The sequence below is a fragment of the Coregonus lavaretus genome (genome assembly GCF_964263955.1).
Source record: "Coregonus lavaretus genome assembly, contig: SUPER_35_unloc_1, whole genome shotgun sequence".
NCBI classification, from domain to species: Eukaryota; Metazoa; Chordata; class Actinopteri; order Salmoniformes; family Salmonidae; genus Coregonus; species Coregonus lavaretus.
In genome coordinates, this window is record NW_028167181.1 from 5209830 (window position 1) to 5237091 (window position 27262).

The following is a 27262-nucleotide window of genomic DNA, read 5'->3' on the forward strand; positions in this document are numbered from 1 at the left end:
TCTTGCCGTATATATTTTTACTGACACCATCTGCATCGCCAGAAAAAAGTCACTTCCACCCAAACACAGAGAGGGATGATGTCATTAAGCTAGGTCATTTCCAGGTGACACAACAGCTCATATCCTTTGGGCTCCAGATAGCGGTTGCCTTTAGGTACAGCTCTAGGATCAGTTTACCCACGGCAAACCCTAACTTTAACCATTGGAAAGCAAATTGACCTTAGATCAGTGTTTGAGGAGCCAGTACATCCTACTCCTAATTACTCCTCAGACCCTAACCTTGACCATTAGTAGGAAAAACTGACCTAAGATCAGTGTCTATAAGGGCAACTTCATCCTGCTCACTGTTTTGGTCCTGTACTGTTACTGCACTGTAACCTCAGGTCCACCAGCCTCTCCTCTGATTGTTAAATAATGACCATGCAGCAGTAATAGTCATGCAGGCAGACAGACATGTTGGCTAGCCAAGCTGGGTCCCAGACGGTCTTCCACACAGCCACTTAGCCTAGCATTCACACAGATGACTTATCCACTAGCCGGAGTGCTGGGTTGGGTTTAACAGGCACTAAAACAGACTGAAACAGGGTGGGATTACCTGGTCCAATAAGAAAGACTAATTTTAGCTTCCCGTTGAAAAACATTTAAAAACATTTAACCTAATGGATAAGATCCTGAAGTGCAGGCTGAAGAGAGGCGGATGGGGGGGGGGCGGAGTCTGATAGTGATGAGCTCGTTCTTCACTTTAGTAAACGCTTCCAATCCCCCGTGGTGGTTGACAGTGTTAGAGTGCAGCATTACAATAGGTCCATCTATCCTGTCGCCGCGCAGAATGTCAGTTGAAATGGGCAGCTTGCCATTTTGATTCTAATGACTGTTATGTGGTGGCCTGCTTTTTGTAGATTATTTTTTTGTGTCTGGTTGACATAGAAGGATCTCTCACTCTCTGGTGAGATTGGGCTGAAGTGCTGTCTCTGTAAATCAAATTCTGTATCTGTGTTTTTTTGTATGCGTGGCCAACAACCAACAAACTTGTTAAAGGCACCATTAAATTAACTTTGAGAAACAGGCAATTCTCGTTCATTGACCCTTCTTCCTCTCTCTCTCTCTCTCCCTCCCTCCTCCTCTCCTCCCTCCCTCTCCCCTCCTCCATCTCCCTCTCCCTCCTTCCCCCCTCTTCCATCTCTCTCCCTGCTTCTCCCCCCCTCCATCTCTCTCTCCCTGCTTCTCCCCTCCTCCATCTCTCCCTCCCTGCTTCTCCCCTCCTCCATCTCTCCCTCCCTGCTTCTCCCCTCCTCCATCTCTCCCTCCCTGCTTCTCCCCTCCTCCATCTCTCCCTCCCTGCTTCTCCCCTCCTCCATCTCTCCCTCCCTCCTTTTCCCCTCCTCCATCTCTCTCTCCCTGCTTCTCCCCTCCTCCATCTCTCTCTCCCTCCTTTTCCCCTCCTCCATCTCTCTCCCTGCTTCTCCCCTCCTTCATCTCCCTCTCCCTGCTTCTCCCCTCCTCCATCTCTCTCTCCCTCCTTTTCACCTCCTCCCTCTCCCTCCTTCTCCCCTCCTCCGTCTCTCTCTCCCTCCTTCTCCCCTCCTCCACCTCCCTCTCCCTCCTTCTCCCCTCCTCCAGCTCTCTCCCTCCCCTCCACTGCCTTCTCTCCCTCTCTGTCTGTGTTTTTGTAGTAATGTATGATATTGATCCAATAAACAGGATTAGAAATTCTAAATTCTCTCTCTCTCTCCATCCTAGATGACATGGCGTCCTCAGTATCGCAGCTCCAAGTTCCGCCACGTGTTTGGTAAGGCCGCCACCAAGGAGAACTGCTACGATGGCGTGCCCATCACGCGGAGTGTCCACGACAACCACTTCTGCGCCGTCAACCCGCGCTTCATCGCCGTCATCACAGAGTGTGCCGGGGGCGGAGCCTTCCTGGTCCTCTCTGTCCATCACGTGAGTCTCCGCCCACCTTTGCTTTTTTGAGAAATGGATGTGAAATCTCTCTCTCTATCTTTCTCTCCTCGAGGTAGAAGTTTTTCTTAAGCATAGCTCTGGTATATGACCCTGTGTCAGTGGTTAGGGCTAACTTCTACCTACAGGGTGATGTCATTGTTGGTGAATTAGTGAGTATTTGAAGGTCTTTACATTTGATAGATTCTGGGCGTATTGTATGAGATGTCCTGTTGTGTTATATTACCTATAATGTCTGTTTTTAGCTTTGACTTTTCATTTTGAGGTATCCCTCCAACACCTCTATAGTCTGTTGCTAAGGCTGATGTTTTGGGGGGGTTCACTTCAAACAGTGCCCGAGCCAAAGACCGGCAAAAAAAAACCAGAAAGAAAATGCAGCTAAAGTTAAACAGTCTAACCCATAACTTTCCCTCCTAAAACGCCTGTCATCTTTATTTTTCACCCCTCCACAAACTTCCTCCCTCCTTCCTTTTGCTGTCTAGATATGAATAATCTATCTTACTTGTAAATGATGTATATGAAGATGTCCTTATTATGTATAGCCTCTTATCACAGTCAGTGGTGTTATCAGTGGAGGCATTGCATTGATCTCTCCACTGAACTTGGCGTTCTCTTTCAACTCCCTGTATGGCTATGGCACCTCCAGACCTCTTCACCTGAACATCAGCTGAATTTACAGGCTTTCATTTATCTCAGACCTGCAGTGATTAATCAGAAAGACTCTCGATCTGACCTGCAGTGATTAATCAGAAAGACTCTCGATCCGACCTGCAGTGATTAATCAGAAAGACTCTCGATCCGACCTGCAGTGATTCATCAGAAAGACTCTCGATCCGACCTGCAGTGATTCATCAGAAAGACTCTCGATCCGACCTGCAGTGATTAATCAGAAAGACTCTCGATCCGACCTGCAGTGATTCATCAGAAAGACTCTCGATCCGACCTGCAGTGATTCATCAGAAAGACTCTCGATCCGACCTGCAGTGATTCATCAGAAAGACTCTCGATCCGACCTGCAGTGATTCATCAGAAAGACTCTCGATCCGACCTGCAGTGATTCATCAGAAAGACACTCGATCCGACCTGCAGTGATTCATCAGAAAGACTCTCGATCCGACCTGCAGTGATTCATCAGAAAGACTCTCGATCCGACCTGCAGTGATTCATCAGAAAGACTCTCGATCCGACCTGCAGTGATTCATCAGAAAGACTCTCGATCCGACCTGCAGTGATTCATCAGAAAGACTCTCGATCCGACCTGCAGTGATTCATCAGAAAGACTCTCGATCCGACCTGCAGTGATTCATCAGAAAGACTCTCGATCCGACCTGCAGTGATTCATCAGAAAGACTCTCGATCCGACCTGCAGTGATTCATCAGAAAGACTCTCGATCCGACCTGCAGTGATTCATCAGAAAGACTCTCGATCCGACCTGCAGTGATTCATCGGAAAGACACTCGATCCGACCTGCAGTGATTCATCAGAAAGACTCTCGATCCGACCTGCAGTGATTCATCAGAAAGACTCTCGATCCGACCTGCAGTGATTCATCAGAAAGACTCTCGATCCGACCTGCAGTGATTCATCAGAAAGACTCTCGATCCGACCTGCAGTGATTCATCAGAAAGACTCTCGATCCGACCTGCAGTGATTCATCAGAAAGACTCTCGATCCGACCTGCAGTGATTCATCAGAAAGACTCTCGATCCGACCTGCAGTGATTCATCAGAAATACTCTCTTTCCGACCTGCAGTGATTCATCAGAAAGACTCTCGATCCGACCTGCAGTGATTCATCAGAAAGACTCTCGATCCGACCTGCAGTGATTCATCAGAAAGACTCTCCGCCGCTCCATCTTTTCTCTCATCTTTTCCCTGATATTTTCCGCCTTCTTCTTAAAGGGGTCTCTCTCTGAATGTATCATGCTCCTCTTCTTGGCTCAGACAGGAGTTACATAGGGGCTCAGGAATGACATAACTCACCTATTTCCCCCTCCCTCTGTTGCAAGGAGTTGAAACTATGGCTTGTCTCAGAGACCCCCCCCCCCCCTCCCCCCCGACATACACACACAGGCATGCACACACACACACCGTTCGGGTCCCTATAATCGAATAAATGTATGACCCATCTCTCTCTCTGATAGCATGTTCTTAGACTGAGTCATTCATGTAGTTTCAAGGCTCGCCCCCCCTATCCCAAACACACCTTGCCTACACACACACACCATGCTCTTCCTGGACACCAATGATGTCATGGAGTGTGTGTGTGTTGTGTCAGTCATCGGATTACTGCATTCTTAAACTTCTTGAATTGTCTTGATGCAAATCATATTGAGACCGAAAGGATTGCGTAATACCACACATGTTGTGTTAAACAATAGTGAATAGTGAACACGCCCCTGCATTGCTCAAGATGCTCACCTCTGTCATAAGTTGCTGATCTTGATACATTCTGTCTAGATGGATTCAGGAAGTGTCTGAGTTGACAGACCTCTAAAGAATAAAAAATATCAGTAAGGTTGGCTTTTTAAACTGTTTTTACACTCTTTCTCAAATAACTACTTTATGTACCACCTTTGCCATCATGTTAGCATAGCCAACTAGGGTATTGAAGTGAATTATTCACAAACTATTCCTTAATGTCATTGCCTATTGCTCAATGGGCATGCTGTGCTGCCTTGCATAGACTTGCTGGTTAGTTCTCTAGTGAGGTATCATTAAGTATGCTGAGGTAGGCTGCCTGTCCTGACCTGTAAAGAGGAGTCAGACTTAAGATTAAGATTGTTAAGAATTTCTTCTGACATGGTTCTTTCTTGACTTCTTCTGCCGATTACATCATGCATACCTGGACGAATTCTGTCCCTGACTTTGAATACTCTACATTTGTTGATCGGTTTCTTCAAGTAATGAATATACATTTTACCTTTTGATTTACCCTGTTTACCTTCAGTCCTTTTTTTTTATGTATAGAAATGTGTAGGCAGGATATATGTATAGAAATTTGTAGGCAGGATATACAGTACAAGTCAAAAGTTTGGATACACCTACTCATTCACAGGTTTTTCTTTATTTTTACTATTTTTTACATTGTAGAATAATAGTGAAGACATCAAAACTTTGAAATAGCACATATGGAATCATGTAGTAACCAAAGAAGTGTTAAACAAATCAAAATATATTTTACACTCTTGGCATTCTCTCAACCAGCTTCACCTGGAATGCTTTTCCAACAGTCTTGAAGGAATTCCCACATATGCTGAGCACTTGTTGGCTGCTTTTCCTTCACTCTGCCGTCCGACTCAACCCAAACCATCTCAATTGGGTTGAGGTCGCGGGATTGTGGAGGCCAGGTCATCTGATGCAGCACTCCATCTTTCTCCTTATTTGTAAAATAGCCCTTACACAGCTTGGAGGAGTGTTGGGTCATTGTCCTGTTGAAAAACAAATGATAGTCCCACTAAGCCCAAACCAGATGTGATGGCGTATCGCTGCAGAATGCTGTGGTAGCCATGCTGGTTAAGTGTGCCTTGAATTCTAAATAAATCACGGACAGTGTCACAAGCAAAGCACCCCCACACCATAACACCTCCTCCTCCATGCTTTACGGTGGGAACTATACATGTGGAGATCATCCGTTCAACCACGCACGTCTCACAGTGGTTTGAACCAAAATCTCAAATTTGGACTCCAGACCAAAGGACACATTTCCACCGGTCTAATGTCCATTGCTCGTGTTTCTTGGCCCAAGTAGGTCTCTTCTTCTTATTGGTGTCCTTTAGTAGTGGTTTCTTTGCAGCAATTCGACCATGAAGGCATGATTCATACAGTCCCCTCTGAACAGTTGATTTTGAGCTGTGTCTGTTACTTGAACTCTGTGAAGCATTTATTTGGGCTGCAATTTCTGAGGCTGGTAACTCTAATGAACTTATCCTCTGCAGCAGAGGTAACTCTGGGTCTTCCATTCCTGTGGCGGGCCTCATGAGAGCCAGTTTCATCATAGTGCTTGATGGTTTTTGCGACTGCACTTGAAGAAACTTTCAAAGTTCTTGAAATGTTCCGTATTGACTGACCTTAATTTCTTAAAGTAATGATGGACTGTCGTTTCTCTTTGCTTATTTGAGCTGTTCTTGCCATAATATGGACTTGGTCTTTCACCAAATAGGGCTATCTTCTGTATACTAACCCCCCCCCTTGTCACAACACTACTGATTGGCTCAAACGCATTAAGAAGGAAATACATTCAGAGTGAAGGAAAAGCAGCCAACAAGTGCTCAGCATATGTGGGATCTCCTTCAAGACTGTTGGAAAAGCATTCCAGGTGAAGCTGGTTGAGAGAATGCCAAGAGTGTGCAAAGCTGTCATCAAGGCAAAGGGTGGCTATTTGAAGAATCTCAAATATAACATATATTTTGATTTGTTTAACACTTTTTTGGTTACTACATGATTCCATATGTGTTATTTCATAGTTTTGATGTCTTCACTATTATTCTATAATGTAGAAAATAGTAAAAATAAAGAAAAACCCTTGAACGAGTAGGTGTGTCCAAACTTTTGACTGGTAGTGTATGTACAGAAATGTGTAGGCAGGATATAGAGTATCTAATGTAATGATGAATGAGATCCAACCTCAGACTCTAGCTCCACCTTCTCTTGGCCCCATGGCCCCATGGCCCCATGGCTCCTAGGAACCTTACAAACACACACTGACTTTGTCTGTGTTTTTCAGACAGGGAAGGTGGACCCCCATCACCCCAAAGTGTCAGGCCACCGAGGTAACGTACTGGATATCAAATGGAACCCCTTCAACGACTTCTGTATAGCATCCTGCTCAGAGGACTCCACGGTCAGTAGTGCACACACACACACACACACACACACACACACACATAAAATCACCTTTCCATTCCTGACATTTCATACCACTGACTAAGCAGCAGACGGGTTAAGAACAACAACTTTTAAACAGTCAAAGATAACTAGAGGGCCTAGTTAAAGTTGTCTGAAGTCCTGACCTCTACTACCACTTGTAACATGTTGGAGAGTTCCAACTCATCATTGTGTGTTATGTATTAGCCGCTTGTCAGTCTCAGATTCCTCACCTTTCAGTTTGGCAATGTGAGCTGGCTCTAGTCAATGGTTAGCTTTGAAGTGTGTGTATGTAACTTTGTATGTGTGTGTGTGTGCCTGTGTGTCTGTCTGTGTGCATTTGTGTGTGTGTTGCTCTAACAGGTGAAGGTCTGGGACATCCCTCCCCATGGTATGCTGAAGAACCTGACGGTGCCGTGGAAGGAGCTGCAGGGTCACAGCCGCAGGGTGGGCCTCATCGAGTGGCACCCTACTGCCAACAATGTGCTCTTCAGCACTGGCTATGACTACCAGGTAACACACACCACCCACGCTAACCCACAGATACACAAGCTCATATATACAGTGCCTTCAGAAAGTATTCACACCCCTTGACTTTTTTCACATTTTGTTGTGTTACAGCCTGAATTTAAAATTGATTACATTTAGATTTTGTGTCACTGATCTACACACAATATCCCATAATGTCAAAGTGGAATTATGTTTTTAGACATTTTTACAAATTAATAAAAAATGAAACGCTGAAATGTCTTGCATCATTAAGTATTCAACCTCTTTGTTACGGCAAGCCTAAATAACTTCAGGAGTAACATTTGTATTAACAAGTCACATGAAAAGTTGCATGGGCTCTATGTATATAGAGCGTATATAGGGCGGCAGGTAGCTTAGTGGGTAAGAGCGTTGTGCCAGTAACTGAAAGGTCGCTGGTTCTAATCCCCGAGCCGACTAGGTGAAAAATCTGTCGATGTGCCCTTAAGCAAGGCACTTAACCCTAATTGCTCCTGTAAGTCGCTCTGGATAAGAGCGTCTGCTAAATGACGTAAATGTAAAAATGTATGTGCAATAATAGTGTTTAACATGATTTTTGTATGACTACCTCATCTCTGTACTCGACAATTATCTGTAAGGTCCCTCAGTCGAGCAGTGAATTTCAAGCACAGATTCAACGACAAAGACCAGGGAGTTTTTCCAATGCCTGACAAAGAAGGGCACGATAGGTAGATGTGTAGAAATAAATAAATAAAGCAGACGCTGAATATCCCTTTGAGCATGGTTGTTATTAATTACACTTTGGATGGTGTATCAATACACCAAGTCACTACAAAAATACAGGCGTCCTTCCTAACTCAGCTGTCGAAGAGGAAGGAAACCGCTCAGAGATTTCACCATGAGGCGAATGGTGATTTTAAACCTGTTACAGCGTTAAATGGCTGTGATAGGAGAAAAGTGAGGATGGATCAACAACATTGTAGTTACTCCACAATACTAACCTAAATGACAGAGTGAAAAGGAAGCCTGTACAGAATAAAAATATTCCAAAACATGCATCTTGTTTGCAATAAGGCACTAAAGTAATACTGCAAAAAATGTGGCAAAGAAATTAACTTTATGTCCTGAATACAAAGTGTAATGTTTGGGGAAAATCCAACACAACATCACTGAGTACCCTTCTTCATATTTTCAAGCATGGTGGTGGCTGCATCATGTTGTGTGTATGCTTGTCATCGGCAAGGGAGATTTTTTTGGATAAAAAGAAAAGGAATAGAGCTAAGCACAAGCAACATGCTAGAGGAAAACCTGGTTCAGTCTGCTTTCCAACAGACACTGGGAGACAAATTCACCTTTCAGCAGGACAATAACCTAAAACACAAGGCCAAATATACACTGATTGCTTACCAAGACAATATTTAATGTTCTTGAGTGGCTTAGTTACAGTTTTGACTTAAATCGGCTTGAAAATCTTTGGCAAGACTTGAAAATGGCTGTCTAGTAATGATCCTCTGTAGCTCAATTGGTAGAGCATGGCGCTTGTAACGCCAGGGTAGTGGGTTCGATCCCCGGGATCACCCATACGTAAAAATATATGCACACATGACTGTAAGTCGCTTTGGATGAAAGCGTCTGCTAAATGGCTTATTATATTATCAACAACCAACTTGACAGAGCTTGACAAATTTAAAAAATAATAATGGGCAAATATTGTACAATACAGGTTTGCAAAGCTCTTAGAGACTTACCCAGAAAGACTCACAGGTGTAATCGCTGCCAAAGGTGATTCTAACATGTATTGACTCAAGGGGTTGAATATTTATCTAATCAAAATATATTAGTGTTTTATTTTCCATTAATAAAATAAAATGTTAGAATTTTTCTTCCACTTTGACAGAGTATTTTGTATAGATCGTTGACAAAAAAAAAGACAATTAAATCCATTTTAATCCCACTTTGTAACACAACAAAATGTGGAAAAAGTCAAGGGGTGTGAATACTTTCTGAAGGCACTGTACACTCACACTCAAAGACAAATACCCAATAGTGAGAGCTAACCAGGAAATAGCATTGGCAAGTATCAGTATTGAAATGCAGCCTAACGGGTCACTACATTCTACTGCAGCTTATTCTGCTTGGCAAAGTCCAACAGTAAGCATCACGGTCACTGTCTATCTGCCAGACATGAACATTGCTCTTTGTTGACCTATAAAGATTCCTTGGCAATCTATTGTAGCTCCTCAATACTTGAATATTAGACGCCCATGTAGGAATCTACTGTATAAGAATGTCAAATGTGGTTGAAATAGGGCTGATAAGGTGACTGTATTACCGCCACACCAGCAGTCACAAGTCATGACGGCTGTCAAATTCCACATGACCGTTTTAGTCACGGTAATTAGGCTTCTCCAAGCTCTGATGCTGCTGATGGTCATTAGTAGCCTACCAAACTTGCTAACTGCCTCTTACTCAGCACTCTATTGTCCCTCTAATCACTCTGTCATCAATGCAAATGTCATCGAAATCTTATCAAACGCTTCATGAGAGCCCATGAGCTCATGTTGCGCAACATTTCTATAGGCTATGCAATTGCGAGAGAAAACAGAGTGATGGCCTCTATTAAAAAGAGGAGGATCCCATCAGCTTTCTATAGGCTAGGCCTACTATATTTGTTTCTCAACTTTCCTAATATTAAGCACATTGCTTCTCTTTACAACAGGAGTATAGCCTACCTGGCTGACATAAAAATTAACCACGGGAAAAGCGTCCTCCATTCGCTATTTAAGTGCATAGATTACATGTATTTCTTTCCGCTACAGGTGCATGATAATGGTCCATTCCAAAATCAAAACAAATTTCACACATACACTACCGTTCAAAAGTTTGCGGTCACTTAGAAATGTCCTTGTTTTCGAAAGAAAATCAAATGTTTTGCCCATTAAAATAACATCAAATTGATCAGAAATACAGTGTAGACATTGTTAATGTTGTAAATGGCTATTGTAGCTGGAAACGGCTGATTTTTAATGGAATATCTACATAGGCGTACAGAGGCCCATTATCAGCAACCATCAGTCTTGTGTTCCAATGGCATGTTGTGGTTGCTAATCCAACTTTATCATTTTAAAAGGCTAATTGATCATTAGAAAACCCTTTTGCAATTATGTTAGCACAGCAAGTCTTGCCAAACAAAACACCAGTCTCAACGTCAACAGTGAAGAGGCGACTCTGGGATGCTGACCTTCTAGGCAGAGTTGCAAAGAAAAAGCCATATCTCAGACTGCCCATCTTAATCTTTTATTTTTTTTGGCCAGTCTGAGATATGGCTTTTACTTTGCAGCTATGCCTAGAAGGTCAGCATCCCGGAGTCGCCACTTCACTGTTGACGTTGAGACTGGTGTTTTGCGGGTACCATTTAATGAAGCTGCCAGTTGAGGACCTGTTGCAAAATGGTTTTCTAATGATCAATTATCCTTTTAAAATGATAAACTTGGATTAGCAAACACAACGTTCCATTGGAACACAGGACTGATGGTTGCTGATAATGGGCCTCTGTACGCCTATGTAGATATTCCATAAAAAATCAGACTATGTTTGGAATATTTATTTCTCGCACAGAATATAATAGGTCAACTTTTGTACTATGGGGGATAGTAGATTGACATAGGCTAGTGCTTTTGCGGTTCTTTAGTCCTACTCATCTTGTTGGCTGACAAAAAGGAAATGTGGACAGTTCTTCCAATATCTTCAATATGCGCCTCGGAATTCGATAAGGACGCGCGCAGTTGCGTCCCCGATGTGTCTGTCTTCACTTGTAGCCTGTGAGGAAGACCCGATCACGTGACGGAGAGCCATGTGAGTGAGAGGTACTTCGGCACGCAGCTGGGCGAAGGGAATTATAATTATTATATTCAGCCCAAGGGCACAATGGCCACTGGCCATAAAAGGCATGGATTTTTTTAGGGGGCATTACGACCACACAAAGGGGATGCAGCCGGGAAATTCGAGGCATTATCAAGTGCTTGTCAAATTGTGAATGAGAGACTGATGAAGTGTGTACAGCCTGCGCAAAAAACAAAGCAGAGCTCATTCCTTTCACACAACTTTTTTCAAATCATCATTAGTCGCATCATGCAGCCTTAGAATGTATTAAAAATCTAAACATATAGCCCAACATTTGTATCACATATTACATAAATAACTCTAAATTAAGCATTACCTGTTTCTTTGTTAACAGCTCAACACAGAATAGCCGCATGTGCACACTCCCTCAAATCGTTTGGAGAAAATATCCTTTCTATTTTATTCAGCTTTGTTCAATTGTATTCTTCATACTATAAAATAATATAAAATAATGCCACGGAATTCTAAGCAAATCTTGTCTGCTAAATGAACTAGTGTAGCCCACAGCCATATGGCATAGCCAGATCAGGGCCTAACATAAGGACAACTCAGAGTATGCTATTCTGTTCTTCTGAAATAGACTACATTTTCTTCATATCATGTTTCTTTAGACCTGTCTAAAATAAATAATGGATTTATTGTGATGGTGTAGGCTATATTACATGGATTTATTAGACTTTTTTAAATGTAGATGTTCCAAAGGTCTCTATCAGTGGCTTGTAGGCTATGCGTGGAAGACAGGAGATGCTAAATGTGTTTATGTTAATTAACGGTCAATTACCGTGAGACCGGCAGTTATTTGCTTGATAATCACCGGCTGACAGAATTTAATGACCGCCACAGCCCTAGGTGGAAACAAACTAAAACTAAAACACACACATACACACACACACCCTGCTCGCCTGTCAAGTTACAGAATTTTAAATACTTTGTCAATCCGTTTGTACTTTCAGTATCTGATTTTATAACGTGTGCGTGTGCGTCCTTCCCCAGGTGATGATCTGGAACCTGGACTGTCCTGAGGCGGTAATAAAGAATCCAGTCCGGACCATCAGCCACCACACTGACGTGGTGCTCTCCATGTCCTTCAACACAGATGGCAGCAGGCTGGCCACGTCCTGCAAGGACAAGAAGATCAGAGTTCTAGAGCCGCGCACTGGGAATCTGCTACAGGTGTGTACGGGTGGGGTTGCTGGGTGTGAAGGGGTTTGTGCGTAGGATTCAATTTTTTTGTTCATAATGCCGTTGTCACCGGTAACAGTGATTGAGTGTGTGTATGCGCATGAATACTCTTTATATCAACATGGCGCTTAGTGTCCAGCCTGAGCAATATGGTTACTAAGTTGTCAGAAAGGATTCTCCCTCTCTCCCTGTCCTGTGCTCCTCCAGCACCACACAGCCAAAACTGACACCTCCCCATCGGCCGCCCCATAGACCACTGGGGTCAGCACCCAGCCACCCCATAACTCATGTCCTCTGTCTGTTCTCACCCGCCTCTCCGCCCCTCAAACCAGCTGACGTGGCAATGTGCAGAGAGTGACACAGTGATATTGCAAAGACCTATTTGTGGAGACGCGATGTGCTGACGTTTCAAATATCATCATGTTTATACAGAAACCAATAGACTGTTTACTACTGAAACCCCAGGAGCATGATACCTATAACATCTCACATACTGTGATGTAATGTAAATACAGTAGTTAAAACAACTCTGTAGGGTTATGTATCCACCCATCTGTCTTCCTGAACGGGGCATTGCTTCAAATTATATAATTTCATTTCTGACCAATCTGGTTAAATATAGACTCAATAAAACATTTCAAAATAAACCTCTTCTCATAGACCTTTTTGTTTTTGTATTTGTTTCCTGCTGTATGTTTCAGGAGGCCAACTGTAAGAACCACAAAGCCAGCAAGGTGCTGTTCCTGGGGAACCTCAAGATGCTGCTGTCCACCGGCAACTCCCGCTGGAACCACAGACAGATGGCCCTCTGGGACCAGGTACACAACCACACTACTGATAGAGGCTGCCCTTAGGAACAGATCTAGGGTCAGTTTACACATTGACAGATGGCCCTCTGGGACCAGGTACACAACCACACTACTGATAGAGGCTGCCCTTAGGAACAGATCTAGTGGTCCTCTGTAGCTCAGCTGGTAGAGCACGGCGCATGTAACGCCAAGGTAGTGGGTTCGATCCCTGCGACCACCCATACACAAAAAAATGTATGCACGCATGACTGTAAGTCGCTTTGGATAAAAGCGTCTGCTAAATGGCATATTATATTATTATTATCTAGGGTCAGTTTACACATTGACAGATAGCCATCTGGGACCAGGTACACAACCACACTACTAGGATCAGCTGTCTCACCGACAATCTCTGATCTCAACCATTAAGGATATGTAAAACTGACCTTAGAGCAGTGTATAGGAGCACCTTCAGTTTACTTTGGTAGAGGCTGCTCTATGGAACAGTGCTAGGAACAGCTTACTTCCCCAATTCAAAATCCATAGGGGGGGGCAAATTCAAAACTGACCTTAGATCAGTGTCTATTAGTGGTGACTTCATCTTATTCTGATTAGACAACGGCTCCCTCTGGTGCCTAATGGGTGTATCCCACAATGGAAATCCTGCGGGATGCTTTCATGTCAAAGTCCCAAACACAGATAGTATCTGTTTTGGTTATGTAATTTATGATCTGATCCCTCCATGTGTGTGTTTGTTGCACAACAACAACAACAACAAGTATTTTATTTGAAACCCGATGTTTGTTGGTGTGTGTGTGTGTGTATCTGAGTGGGCGGGGGGATTATGACTGCAACACGGATTAGGGTTTTTTAAACAGTCAATCTTTTTAATTCTGAACTGGGAGACATGTTCATGTTAGGTCCACTTGAAACCTCCATTCTTATTGAAGTAATAAGGTGTTCTTGCCTTTTAACAAGTTTAGTTGATTAAGTAAATAATATACTTTCTCTCTCGTGTGTGTGTGTCTACAGGAGGACCTAGATGTGCCTTTGTTACAGGAGGACCTAGATGGTTCGTCTGGGGTGCTCTTCCCTTTCTATGACCCAGACACACACATGCTGTACATAGCAGGGAAGGTGGGTCTCTGGTACCTGGCTGATAGAAACACAACACATTCCCATCAAGGGTTCTGAATGAATGAATTCTAATATGTTTTAATGGTTGACTCTTGAAGAACAAGAGCACACCCACATTTATTTCATGTATTTGAGTTTGCCTACATGTTTGACTGGTCTCTCTCTCTCTCTCTCTCTCTCTCCGCCTCTGTCACTTTCTGTCTCTCTCTCCATCTGTCCTCTCTCTCTCTCTCTCTCTCTCTCCCTCCCTCCATCTCCATCTCTGTCGATCTCTGTCCTCTCTTTGTCTCTCTCCCCCTCTCTCTCCGTCTTTGTCTCTCTCCCGCTCTCTCTCTCCCTCTCTTTCTCTCTGTCTCTCTCTCCATCTCTGTGTCTCTCTCTCAGGGCGATGGTAATATCAGGTACTATGAGATCAGCTCAGAGAAGCCCTACATGCACTTCCTCACAGAGTACCGCTCACATACTCCTCAGAAAGGAATGGGTAAGCACACAGACTCACACACACACACACACACACACACACACACACACACACACACACACACACACACACTGTGTGCGCCTGCAACCAAACCAGATGTGCAAATGACCCAGCTGATTTGACTAGCCAAAGAGGTGATGACGAGGCTTTCAGTCATGAGTTACGATGACAGTGACTTACAACATGAATAACCCTACCATCAGCAGTAACAACAGAAGCACTGGGGTTGATAGTGGTGGAGCAGCGGCACTAGTTCCATTTGACATTTTGATTCATTTAGCGAATGCTCTTATCCTCTGTCTCTGGAGTTTAACAACTGAATCACCGTTGAAGGGCTTGAATAGGACGCAAAGTCAAGTTGCAGTGTCACGATCGTTATAGGAAACGGACCAAGGCGCAGCGTGATAGGCGTACATCTTTTAATGAGTACTCTACACCAACAACAAAACGATACGTGCAGTCCTAAGGTTAACACAACACAAACCTCTCCGGAACAAGATCCCACCATGACTAGTGAAAACAGGCTGTCTAAGTATGGTACCCAATCAGAGACAACGAGCTACAGCTGCCTCTGATTGGGAACCAACCGGCCAACATAGAAAACACGATCTAGAATCTAAACATAGAAAATATAACATAGAAACTACACACCCTGGCTCAACATTTCAGAGTCCCCAGAGCCAGGGTGTGACATGCAGTCCCTTTGGAATCAACAAAGTCAACAAGTTGGACATGGACAGTATCGAACAATGAAACGGTGATTGAGATGGGAGTGTTTGTCTGATGCTGACTAGACCGGCTACGTAGCGTGTGCGAGCGTTGCTAAGTAAACGTACACATACAGTACATGTTATTCAATCGTTTCATCCAAACTGCTCGCGTCAACGGGCAACTGCGTAGCCAGGCGCTAAAATAGAACATGGTTCTATTTGAGACGCTTGACGCATTGCAAGTCCCGCCTCTCCCATCTAGTCATTGGTTTTCATGAGCATATTAACCCACGTGGGGATTGAAAGATGAACGAGGAGGGATTAATCAAAGAAAACTAACTAGGTTTCCCCTTTTATTTGTGGATTAATTGTTGGAGTAGAAAACACACGATTTTGTATGACTCAAAATGGGTCCAAATTCTACAAACATCCAGCTACAAAAAGGACCATATGCATTTCAGGTCAAATAACAACCCAATGTTTGTCTCACAGGAAAAATTAGTTAGCAAAAGCAAGCTAGCTAAATGTACATTCATGTTTCATGTGTGTTTTGACCTGTTCCCAAATTAATATAGTTGCTTCACAGTTGTTTTTGGTATTTTAACCTGCGTGTCATGAACATGTCTGGTAGGGACAGACTAAATCAATAAGCGCACGATGGCGCACACATGGGGCCGGTTTGGTCAAGGTGTCAGAAACAGGCAGTGCTACTAACTCCCTGTGTGTGTGTGTGTGTGTGTGTGTGTGTATGTGTGTGTATGTGTGTGTATGTGTGTGTATGTGTGTGTGTGTGTGTGTGTGTGTGTGTGTGTGTGTGTCCCTCCACCCTCAGGTATCATGCCAAAGAGAGGCCTGGATGTGAGTTCCTGTGAGGTGTTCAGGTTCTACAAACTGGTGACGATCAAGGCCCTTATCGAGCCCCTCTCCATGATCGTACCTCGTAGGGTAAGAACCCCTGACACACCAACACAGAGGACCAGAACACTTAGGGTCACAATCTACTGAGCACTAGAACACTATATAGTCAATCTACTGAGCACTAGAACACTATATAGTCAATCTACTGAGCACTAGAACACAATATAGTCACAATCTACTGAGCACTAGAACACAATATAGTCACAATCTACTGAGCACTAGAACACATTATAGTCAATCTACTGAGCACTAGAACACTATATAGTCAATCTACTGAGCACTAGAACACAATATAGTCACAATCTACGGAGCATTAGAACACTATATAGTCAATCTACTGAGCACTAGAACACTATATAGTCAATCTACTGAGCACTAGAACACTATATAGTCAATCTACTGAGCACTAGAACACTATACAGTCAATCTACTGAGCACTAGAACACTATATAGTCAATCTACTGAGCACTAGAACACAATATAGTCACAATCTACTGAGCACTAGAACACTATATAGTCAATCTACTGAGCACTAGAACACTATATAGTCACAATCTACTGAGGACTAGAACACAATATAGTCACAATCTACTGAGCACTAGAACACTATATAGTCAATCTACTGAGCACTAGAACACAATATAGTCAATCTACTGAGCACTAGAACAATATATAGTCAATCTACTGAGCACTAGAACACAATATAGTCAATCTACTGAGCACTAGAACACAATATAGTCACAATCTACTGAGCACTAGAACACTATATAGTCAATCTACTGAGCACTAGAACACTATATAGTCAATCTACTGAGCACTAGAACACTATATAGTCAATCTACTGAGCACTAGAACACATTATAGTCAATCTACTGAGCACTAGAACACAATATAGTCACAATCTACTGAGCACTAGAACACAATATAGTCACAATCTACTGAGCACTAGAACACAATATAGTCACAATCTACTGAGCACTAGAACACTATATAGTCACAATCTACTGAGCACTAGAACACTATATAGTCACAATCTACTGAGCACTAGAACACTATATAGTCACAATCTACTGAGCACTAGAACACTATATAGTCAATCTACTGAGCACTAGAACACAATATAGTCAATCTACTGAGCACTAGAACACTATATAGTCACAATCTACTGAGCACTAGAACACTATATAGTCACAATCTACTGAGCACTAGAACACAATATAGTCACAATCTACTGAGCACTAGAACACAATATAGTCACAATCTACTGAGCACTAGAACACTATATAGTCACAATCTACTGAGCACTAGAACACTATATAGTCACAATCTACTGAGCACTAGAACACTATATAGTCACAATCTACTGAGCACTAGAACACTATATAGTCAATCTACTGAGCACTAGAACACAATATAGTCAATCTACTGAGCACTAGAACACTATATAGTCACAATCTACTGAGCACTAGAACACTATATAGTCACAATCTATTGAGCACTAGAACACAATATAGTCACAATCTACTGAGCACTAGAACACTATAGTCAATCTACTGAGCACTAGAACACAATATAGTCACAATCTACTGAGGACTAGAACACAATATAGTCACAATCTACTGAGGACTAGAACACAATATAGTCAATCTACTGAGTACTAGAACACTATATAGTCACAATCTACTGAGCACTAGAACACAATATAGTCAATCTACTGAGGACTAGAACACAGTATAGTCACAATCTACTGAGCACTATAACACAATATAGTCAATCTACTGAGCACTAGAACACAATATAGTCAATCTACTGAGGACTAGAACACAATATAGTCAATCTACTGAGCACTAGAACACTATATAGTCAATCTACTGAGCACTAGAACACAATATAGTCAATCTACTGAGCACTAGAACACAATATAGTCACAATCTACTGAGCACTAGAACACTATATAGTCACAATCTACTGAGCACTAGAACACAATATAGTCACAATCTACTGAGCACTAGAACACAATATAGTCACAATCTACTGAGCACTAGAACACTATATAGTCAATCTACTGAGCACTAGAACACAATATAGTCAATCTACTGAGCACTAGAACACAATATAGTCACAATCTACTGAGCACTAGAACACTATATAGTCACAATCTACTGAGCACTAGAACACAATATAGTCAATCTACTGAGCACTAGGACACAATATAGTCACAATCTACTGAGCACTAGAACACAATATAGTCAATCTACTGAGCACTAGAACACAATATAGTCACAATCTACTGAGCACTAGAACACAATATAGTCAATCTACTGAGCACTAGAACACAATATAGTCACAATCTACTGAGCACTAGAACACTATATAGTCACAATCTACTGAGCACTAGAACACTATATAGTCACAATCTACTGAGGACTAGAACACAATATAGTCACAATCTACTGAGCACTAGAACACTATATAGTCACAATCTACTGAGCACTAGAACACAATATAGTCACAATCTACTGAGCACTAGAACACAATATAGTCACAATCTACTGAGCACTAGAACACTATATAGTCAATCTACTGAGCACTAGAACACAATATAGTCAATCTACTGAGCACTAGAACACAATATAGTCACAATCTACTGAGCACTAGAACACAATATAGTCACAATCTACTGAGCACTAGAACACTATATAGTCAATCTACTGAGCACTAGGACACAATATAGTCAATCTACTGAGCACTAGGACACAATATAGTCAATCTACTGAGGACTAGAACACAATATAGTCACAATCTACTGAGGACTAGAACACAATATAGTCAATCTACTGAGCACTAGAACACTATATAGTCAATCTACTGAGCACTAGAACACAATATAGTCACAATCTACTGAGCACTAGAACACAATATAGTCACAATCTACTGAGCACTAGAACACAATATAGTCAATCTACTGAGGACTAGAACACAATATAGTCACAATCTACTGAGCACTAGGACACAATATAGTCAATCTACTGAGCACTAGAACACAATATAGTCAATCTATTGAGTATTAGAACACAATATAGTCACAATCTACTGATCCAAATGCATTAATGCAATGTAGTGAAGACATGACAATTCGGCATCAACTGTGTGTACGTGTGTGTATTTGCACCCCCTGTAGTCGGAGTCGTACCAGGAAGACATCTACCCCATGACGGCGGCGAGTGCAGCCGCCATGTCGGCCGAGGAGTGGCTCAGTGGCATGGACAAAGGTCAGAGATCACCACCACAGAGAGAGGGTGGTCGTAGGGATGGGCAGGTGTATCGTGTGCTGTTTTTCCATAGTTTAATAACTTGAATTATGCAATGAGGAAACTGCAATACAAAAGCACGAGTAGCTGGCTATGCTGAGGAAATGCAGAACTGTATTTAAAAGGGATTTGTACATTATCAGTAGTATACGTTTATTCAAGGGATATTTATACATGATGTATCGAAAAGTGTATAGTGTATTTCAATATGATCAGAATAAGGATTATCAGTATAAGGGGTCAGCCATCAGACATGCAGGCGCTTTAATTTACAGCAAGGTTACAATGCTGTCTCTCCATCTAAGGTCCTAATAGAGCCTAATGCTGGATATTTGTTCTCCATTTGAGATAACATGTATTCCATTTGCTCCTCCCTTTAGCTGACCATGAAATCTGTTTACCTACAGTAGTTGCAGACCTGGGTTCAAATAGTATTTGAAATCTTTCAAATATTTTGAGCGTTTTGCTTTAGCCTGCCAGGAGTACCAGATGGGCCGGGTTTGCGGTTTTGATACTATTCTATTGGTTCCATTGCGTCAGGCAAACTCAATCGAGCCCAGTTGAAGTATTTCAAATAGTGTTTGAACCCAGGTCTGCCTAGACGCCTCAGCTGTATCCTATTTGCTCCTCTACAAGATGTGACATTCTCATTTGTCATGTGAATGGCCAGGAAGTTGTCCATTATGCATCATTCGTACGATATCTATCTACCCTGCAATGTCCTGTGCAAAGAAGACCCTACAAAGTTTATATTATATTGTCCTCTATCATGTCTTTGAACCTGAATTTGGTTATAAATTGTGTTCATAATTCAACATTTCTGCTGTTAAATAATATATACAGTACCAGTCAAAAGTTTGGACACACCTTCATTCAAGGGTTTTTCTTTATTTTTACTATTTTCTACATTGTAGAATAATAATGAAGACATCAAAACGCATTAAGAAGGAAATACATTCCACAAATTAACTTTTAAGGAGGCACACCTGTTAATTGAAATGCATTCCAGGTGACTACCTCATGATGCTGGTTGAGAGAATGCCAAGAGTGTGCAAAGCTGTCATCAAGGCAAAGGGTGGCTATTTGAAGAATCTCAAATATAAAATATTTAAAAAAAACAACTTGAATGAGTAGGTGTGTCCAAACTTTTGACTGGTAGTGTATATATGTTGACCTTCAAAGAAATCTCGACAACGATAGCATTGTGTTGTGTTATCATCAACCAACCATATGTGAGACAGTAAGAACATAATCATTACATAATGTTTGCTCGCTCACCTTCCACCTCCACTAGGCCCGGTGCTCCAGTCCCTGAAGCCTGGGAGTCGAGTACCAGACTCCTACCCAGAGTTGAGCTCTGGCCTGGGCAGCAAGGGGCTGGACAACTCCCTGGGCACCCGGAGGTCCCAGAGCCGGCCAGGCCAACTGCAGCTGGCATACATCCAGGACCAGCTGGGCAACAAGGAGGGCAAGGAGGGCAAGAGTAAGACCTCTGTCAGCAACGGACAGGACCCCACGCTCTGCTCACCTCCCAAAACAGAGAACGAGGTATGGGGCGGTTTCGATGTGAGTTACCCAGCCTGGCTGTATACCATTCTACTCTGGGTCGGGGAATGTTTATTGTAGGGTAGGGTAGGGTAGGGGTGTTTTAGGTGACTATATAGGGTCAGAAAAGATCCTGGCCCTAGTCTTGCACTCACCCAAATTTTTTCTCAATGTGTGTTCTGTGCGTGTGTGTGTGTGGGTTCTGTCTGTCTGTGTGTGTGTGTGTGTGTGTGTGTGTGTGTGTGTGTGTGTGTGTGTGTGTGTGTGTGTGTGTGTGTGTGTGTGTGTGTGTGTGTGTGTGTGTGTGTGTGTGTGTGTGTGGTGTGTGTGGGTTCTGTCTGTGTGTGTGTGTGTGTGTGTGTGTGTGTGGTGTGTGTGTGTGTGTGTGTGTGTGTGTGTGTGTGTGTGTGTGTGTGTGTGTGTGTGTGCGTATGTGTGTGTGTGTGTGTGTGTGTGGTGTGTGTGTGTGTGTGTGGTGTGTGTGTGTGTGTGTGTGTGTGTGCGCAGCTGCGTCTGAAGTTCCACAAGCAGCAGGAGGAGATCCGGCGTCTGCGGGAGATGCTCAACCAGAGGGACGTACGCATCAAGCAGCTGGAGCTGGAGATCAACAACGTGAGGAATTCCCAGGGCTCGCACTGAGAAGAGGCTCCCCTTGCCCCCCGCCGTACCAAGCCACCCTCACCTCTCCTGGGCTACTCTCTGACCACCCCCCTCCCCCGCTCTCTCATCCCGGGGGTCTCACTGCAATGAACACCCCTCTACCCCCTCGACCCCACCTTCCTTACCCTAAAGACAAAGCCTGTCTCTGTCTCATCTCAGAACACTATCTGTCTCTGTGGATGGGTCAAAGCCTCACCAAGGCTTCCCTTGGCGCACATGTCCCCCATATATGTACATACACCCATAGACTCTGTCACTTCTCAATATGGAACATATTTTAATGCTACCACATCACTATACATGTGCACCCTGTGTCCCTCTCCCCGCTCCCCTCCCCAAAGTCTGTTTTAGTTTTTCCTTTTGTACACTTCAGAGCTATGCAAGTTGGATGTATTTTTGTTTTGTTTTTGTCATAAACAAAATCTTTATGCCCTTTTTATTAGAAAAATTATGATAAAAAGATGTACGTGCCTGTCTTAACAGTATGGTGTGGTTGTCTGCTGGTTATTTGAATGTTGTCTGGATGGGAGCAGATGTCACACATGATTGTAAGATACACTGAATTTATTTTCTACGCTTTGTGATTTTGCATATTTAAACTACTGTACGTGGATGGATGGATGCTGGTGGAGATGTCTAGAATGACAGAAAATATGTGAGAGGGAAAGAGACTTGCTTAATTTTGTATATACTGAGTAAATGGGGGGGGGGGGTGCGACATTAAGGTCTTTTGCATTTAAAGGTAGACTCAGCTAAGGGCGTTGAAGCGTGAAGCTAAACTACTCTGCTTATTTGGTCCCGCTACCACGGTGTTAACAGTGTGAAGCGAACCCATGCAGCGAACCCGTGCACATACACTGTATACTGTGTGAGAGCGAAGTCTTGCATCTCGCTCATCTCAATATCTGCGGTGCTGCTCGTGGCAACGTCATTCCGCTGAGTCTACCTTTAATGAAGCTGCGTTTTAATGACTGGTAAACTGGTGAAAGATCAATCAACTGAAAGAACAATCGTTGCCCAGCAGCTTTTAAATACGCCATTATTATTATTATTTTACCCGAAAGCAGCCAAGGGAATCTCACTTGTCGTTTTAAAATTGCATTTATTTTTCTGTTTGTTTTTGATTTGTGGACAAGAAAAAGTAGCCGTATGTATGGGATGATGACCAATTACAGAGGCATGTTTTCACACCAGTGGCCACAGCTCTCTGCATCAGGCGCCCCACTTACTATGTCCAACGCTATCAGAGAACACACACACACCACATCATGTAGGAAGTGGGTTGGTAAGGCACACAAAGTTGTACTGTTTCACTGTCTGTTTGGTGCTGGTCCATCCGTTTTCATTGTTCCGAAGCCACTGTGTAAAAGTAGGAATGATTTAAAAAAAAAAAGGGTTTGAATGACCCTCAAAAAGCCATTGTGTAATATATGACATAACAGGGAACTTAATAAATATGCTGCCAATGTTGTTCATTTGTATGTGCTTACCCAAGTGATTGGGTTGTTGCTTGAAAACAACAAAGGAAACAGTGAAAGGCAATATATGTGTTTGGAGCAGGCTAATTTAGAACTTTCAGGATAACACTAAGTCTTTGTTTTTGATATGATGTCCATTGTTTTTGTGCTGCACAAGAGAGGAGGCTGGTAGGAGGATCTATAGGAGGACATTCTCATTGTAATAGCTGGAATGGAATGAATGTAACAGAGTCAAACATGTGGTTTCCATATGTTTTATGTGTTTGATATCATTCCATATATTACATTCCAGCCATTACAATGAGCCCATCCTCCTATAGCTCCTACTACCAGCCTCCTCTGCTGCACAAGTACTTACTTGGTGGTTCACAATAGTTAAAATGGAAAAATACTATGCCAAGGAATGGGATTGGAACTACTCTGTAATTGTGCATCATAATATGTTAGAGTTAGACAATCAGAGACCCCCTGTCCAAAGAAAAGCAAGAGCCCAACGTTTAACTGTATTTGAATATAACGACAATTTACACAAGACCAATGGCAAACATCAAGCACGACACACATGTGCTAAAAGATCACTGTGAGCGGCATCTGTGAGCTATTCAACACTTGTGAGCAGGCATCTAGAGAAGACATCCCCTATTCCTATAGACAGCACTACTTTTGACTGGTCAAAGAACAGCATGAAGTCAAACTAACCATTGTCACCGCTATTATTTATGAATAATACATTAACATGTAACTGCATACTGTACCAGTCAAAAGTTTGGACACATCTACTCATTCAAGGGTTTAATATTGCACTAAGTGGGCCAGGGCACCTGCAATGTGTTTGGTTTTAGCCATATTGTTCAGCTCATATATGCTATTGTATGTAGGCCAATGTAGCTCAGTCCGAGTATTGCCATTGAAGGGTAATATTTCTAAATGGGACTTGACTGAATGGAGTCACTACTTGGCTAATGACACCTTAGGGAAGACAATCTCAGAAACAATCCGAAAACCGACTGTTATTGTAATCCTGATGGTCATTGTAGAGTCCATGTAGTCTATCTTGTCCAGCTAGCTTGGCATGTGTACTTTAGCAATGGGTCTCTGGGTGTTTTGTAGACCTTTTGCATTTACTGCCAACTACAATGGCCAGATATCTGGCCATCACATCCTTGTACTACTACTTTGGTGCTGCGTGGACTTAGGCCTCTTTAAGCATTGTAGACTTCACCAGCTACTGTATCCTATTTTTTCTTCAGAAAAGATACGGTCAAGACCAAATCACAAAGTCCATTTAAGGGATTTTAAATCCCTAAACTGTGTGTGTGTCCCATTTTACATTTTTACAGAAGCAATATTTTAGCAGTAGAAAGAGCAGTAGTTTGAGGGGAATATAAACTACGATCACTAGCATTATTTTGCTCATTGGAAACAATGACCTGTATAAGTAAGTTGAAAATTTAGGGTTTCTGCTGGGCAATATCATGACTGAGCCTTACTGTGCCTATGAATCAAGCTGCAATTTTAGTTGTTTTTATTGGTATTGTGATGTCTTTCAGAAAGAAAATTAATATTAGTGTCTACACACAACTCACAAATACAGTGAACAATTTATGAAATTATTCTAATGTTGTTCCTGTTATGTTTAATATTGTTTTTAAATATGTCAAGAAATACATCAGGTGTAGAGAATAAAAAAGAGGTGAAAACATTACTTTGGAAAATTCATGTCTTTTTTCAAGCATTTCGATACCCATAGGAAGTCCAAGTTAAGTTTAAGTTGACTACTTAAAAACGGTGAAAGTCCTCAGTGGTGCTGCCCATGCTAAAATGGCTTTTGTGCACTAGTCCTCCATCTATCTCTATGGTGCAAGTGCATTATGACGAAGAGGGAGGTCCAACAGCGGAAAAACTGACTCTCCAGCAGGTGCCGTTTTTTCATTGTTTAGCCCACCAAGCAAGGAGTTTTTGTATAGAGGTCAATGAGAGAGTGTCGAATTTGGTCAATACAACAATGAATGGCTTATTTGCTATGTGAGGTTTATTTGATCTAACAGAAGTTTCGTAATGCTTAGGTGGTTATGAGTGTACTGATATAAGTAGGACACGTGACATCCCGGCAACTTTGAGAAAAAACTATTTATATCAGAGTTGTCTTGAGATGGCTATGCATATTCATGGCATGAGGCTAGTAGCATAGCATCTCTCCATTGAATACAGGCGGTTGACGTCAACATAATGAGATGTATCCACCAATCCAAAGAAAGGATAGGCGGGAGCTAAACAGCCCGCCGTGCCGCTTTGTAGACAAAGACTCCCATTGTTAGGGCGGAGAGACAAGTATCTTGTCAGTTAATCCATCATCTTTGATGAGGAAGGGGAGGGCCTTGCATCCAGGAAGTTGTGGGGTCAAACCATAGAGATAGATAGAGGACTCATTGTTTGAATTGATTTATTAGGATCCCCATTAGCCAACGCCAATGGCGACAGCTAGTCTTAATGGGGTCCGGCACATAACAAAAAATACATTACAGACAAAATACTTTACAATTTACATACATTTAAAAACATTAACATGTAGTGGGTGTGGGTGTGCATCAATCAGTTACACATACATGTCAGTACATACACACAACAAGTAGGTCACATGGGGGAGAGGCGTTGTGCCATGAGGTGTTGCTTTATTTGTTTTTTAAACCAGGTTTGCTGTTCACTTGCTCTATATAAGATGGAAGGGAGTTTCATGCACTCATGGCTCTGTATAATACTGTACGTTTCCTTGAATTTATTCTGGACCTGGGGACTGTGAAAAGACCCCTGGTGGCATGTCTGGTGGGGTAAGTGTGTGTGTGTCAGTGCTGTGTGTAAGTTGACTATGCAAACCATTTGGAATTTCCAACACATTGTTTCTTATAAAAAGAAGAAGTGACACAGTCTGTCTTTCCTCAACTCTTAGCCAAGAGAGACTGGCATGCATAGTATTAATATCAGCCCTCTGATCACAATGAAGAGCAAGATGTGCTGCTCTGTTCTAGGCCAGCTGCAGTTTAACTAGGTCTTTCTTTGCAGCACTTGACCATATGACTGGACAATAATCTAGATAAGATAAAACTAGTGCCTGCAGGACTTGCTTTGTGTGTTGTCAAAAAAGCAGAGCATCTCTTTATTACGGACAGACCTCTCCCCATCTTTACAACCATTGAATCTATATGTTTTGACCATGACAGTTTCCAATATAAGGTAACACCAAGTAATTTAGTCTCATCAACTTGTTCAACAGCCGAACCATTCATTACCAGATTCACCTGAGGTCTACAACTTAGGGAATGATTTGTATCAAATACAATGCTCTTAGATTTAGAGATGTTCAGGACCAGTTTATTAGTGGCCACCCATTCCAAAACAGACTGCAACTCTTTGTTAAGGGTTGCAGTGACTTCATTAGCTGTGGTTGCTGATGCGAATATGGTTGATCATCAGTATACATGGACACACAGGCTTTGTTTAATGCCAGTGGCAGGTCATTGGTAAAAATAGAAAAGAGTAGAGGGCCTAGAGAGCTGCCCTAAGGTACACCACACTTTACATGTTTGACATTAGAGACGCTTCCATTAAAGAAAACCCTCTGAGTTCAATTAGATAGATGGCCCTGAATCCACGATATGGCAGAGGTTGAAAAGTCATAACATATAAGTTTTCTCAACAACAGGTTATGGTCAATAATATCAAAGGCTGCACTGAAATCTAACAGTACAGCTCCCACAATCTTCTTATTATCAATTTCATTCAAGTAATCATCAGTCATTTGTGTCAGTTCAGTACGTATTTGGTCAAACACAATTCT

At 42.4% G+C, this 27262-nt stretch overlaps 1 protein-coding gene across 10 annotated transcripts in view; it reads left to right on the plus strand.

Annotated features, from left to right (window-relative positions):
- coro2aa (coronin 2Aa) overlaps nt 1-23420 on the plus strand; it is a 57238-nt gene extending 33818 nt beyond the window's left edge. For 4 of the 10 annotated variants that reach the window (XM_084188531.1, XM_084188529.1, XM_084188533.1 and 1 more), the window contains 11 exons: nt 1741-1941; nt 6686-6802; nt 7189-7338; nt 12211-12390; nt 13101-13217; nt 14220-14324; nt 14709-14805; nt 16348-16460; nt 19615-19705; nt 21039-21310; nt 21797-23420. In XM_084188531.1, the coding sequence (XP_084044657.1) occupies nt 1741-1941; nt 6686-6802; nt 7189-7338; nt 12211-12390; nt 13101-13217; nt 14220-14324; nt 14709-14805; nt 16348-16460; nt 19615-19705; nt 21039-21310; nt 21797-21928 (1575 nt within the window). In that variant the 3' untranslated portion in view covers nt 21929-23420. The remainder of the gene's footprint in view (nt 1-1740; nt 1942-6685; nt 6803-7188; nt 7339-12210; nt 12391-13100; nt 13218-14219; nt 14325-14708; nt 14806-16347; nt 16461-19614; nt 19706-21038; nt 21311-21796) is intronic. The other 6 variants (XM_084188530.1, XM_084188534.1, XM_084188535.1 and 3 more) reach the window with 3 other exon arrangements.
- The last annotated feature ends 3842 nt before the right edge of the window (nt 23421-27262 follow it).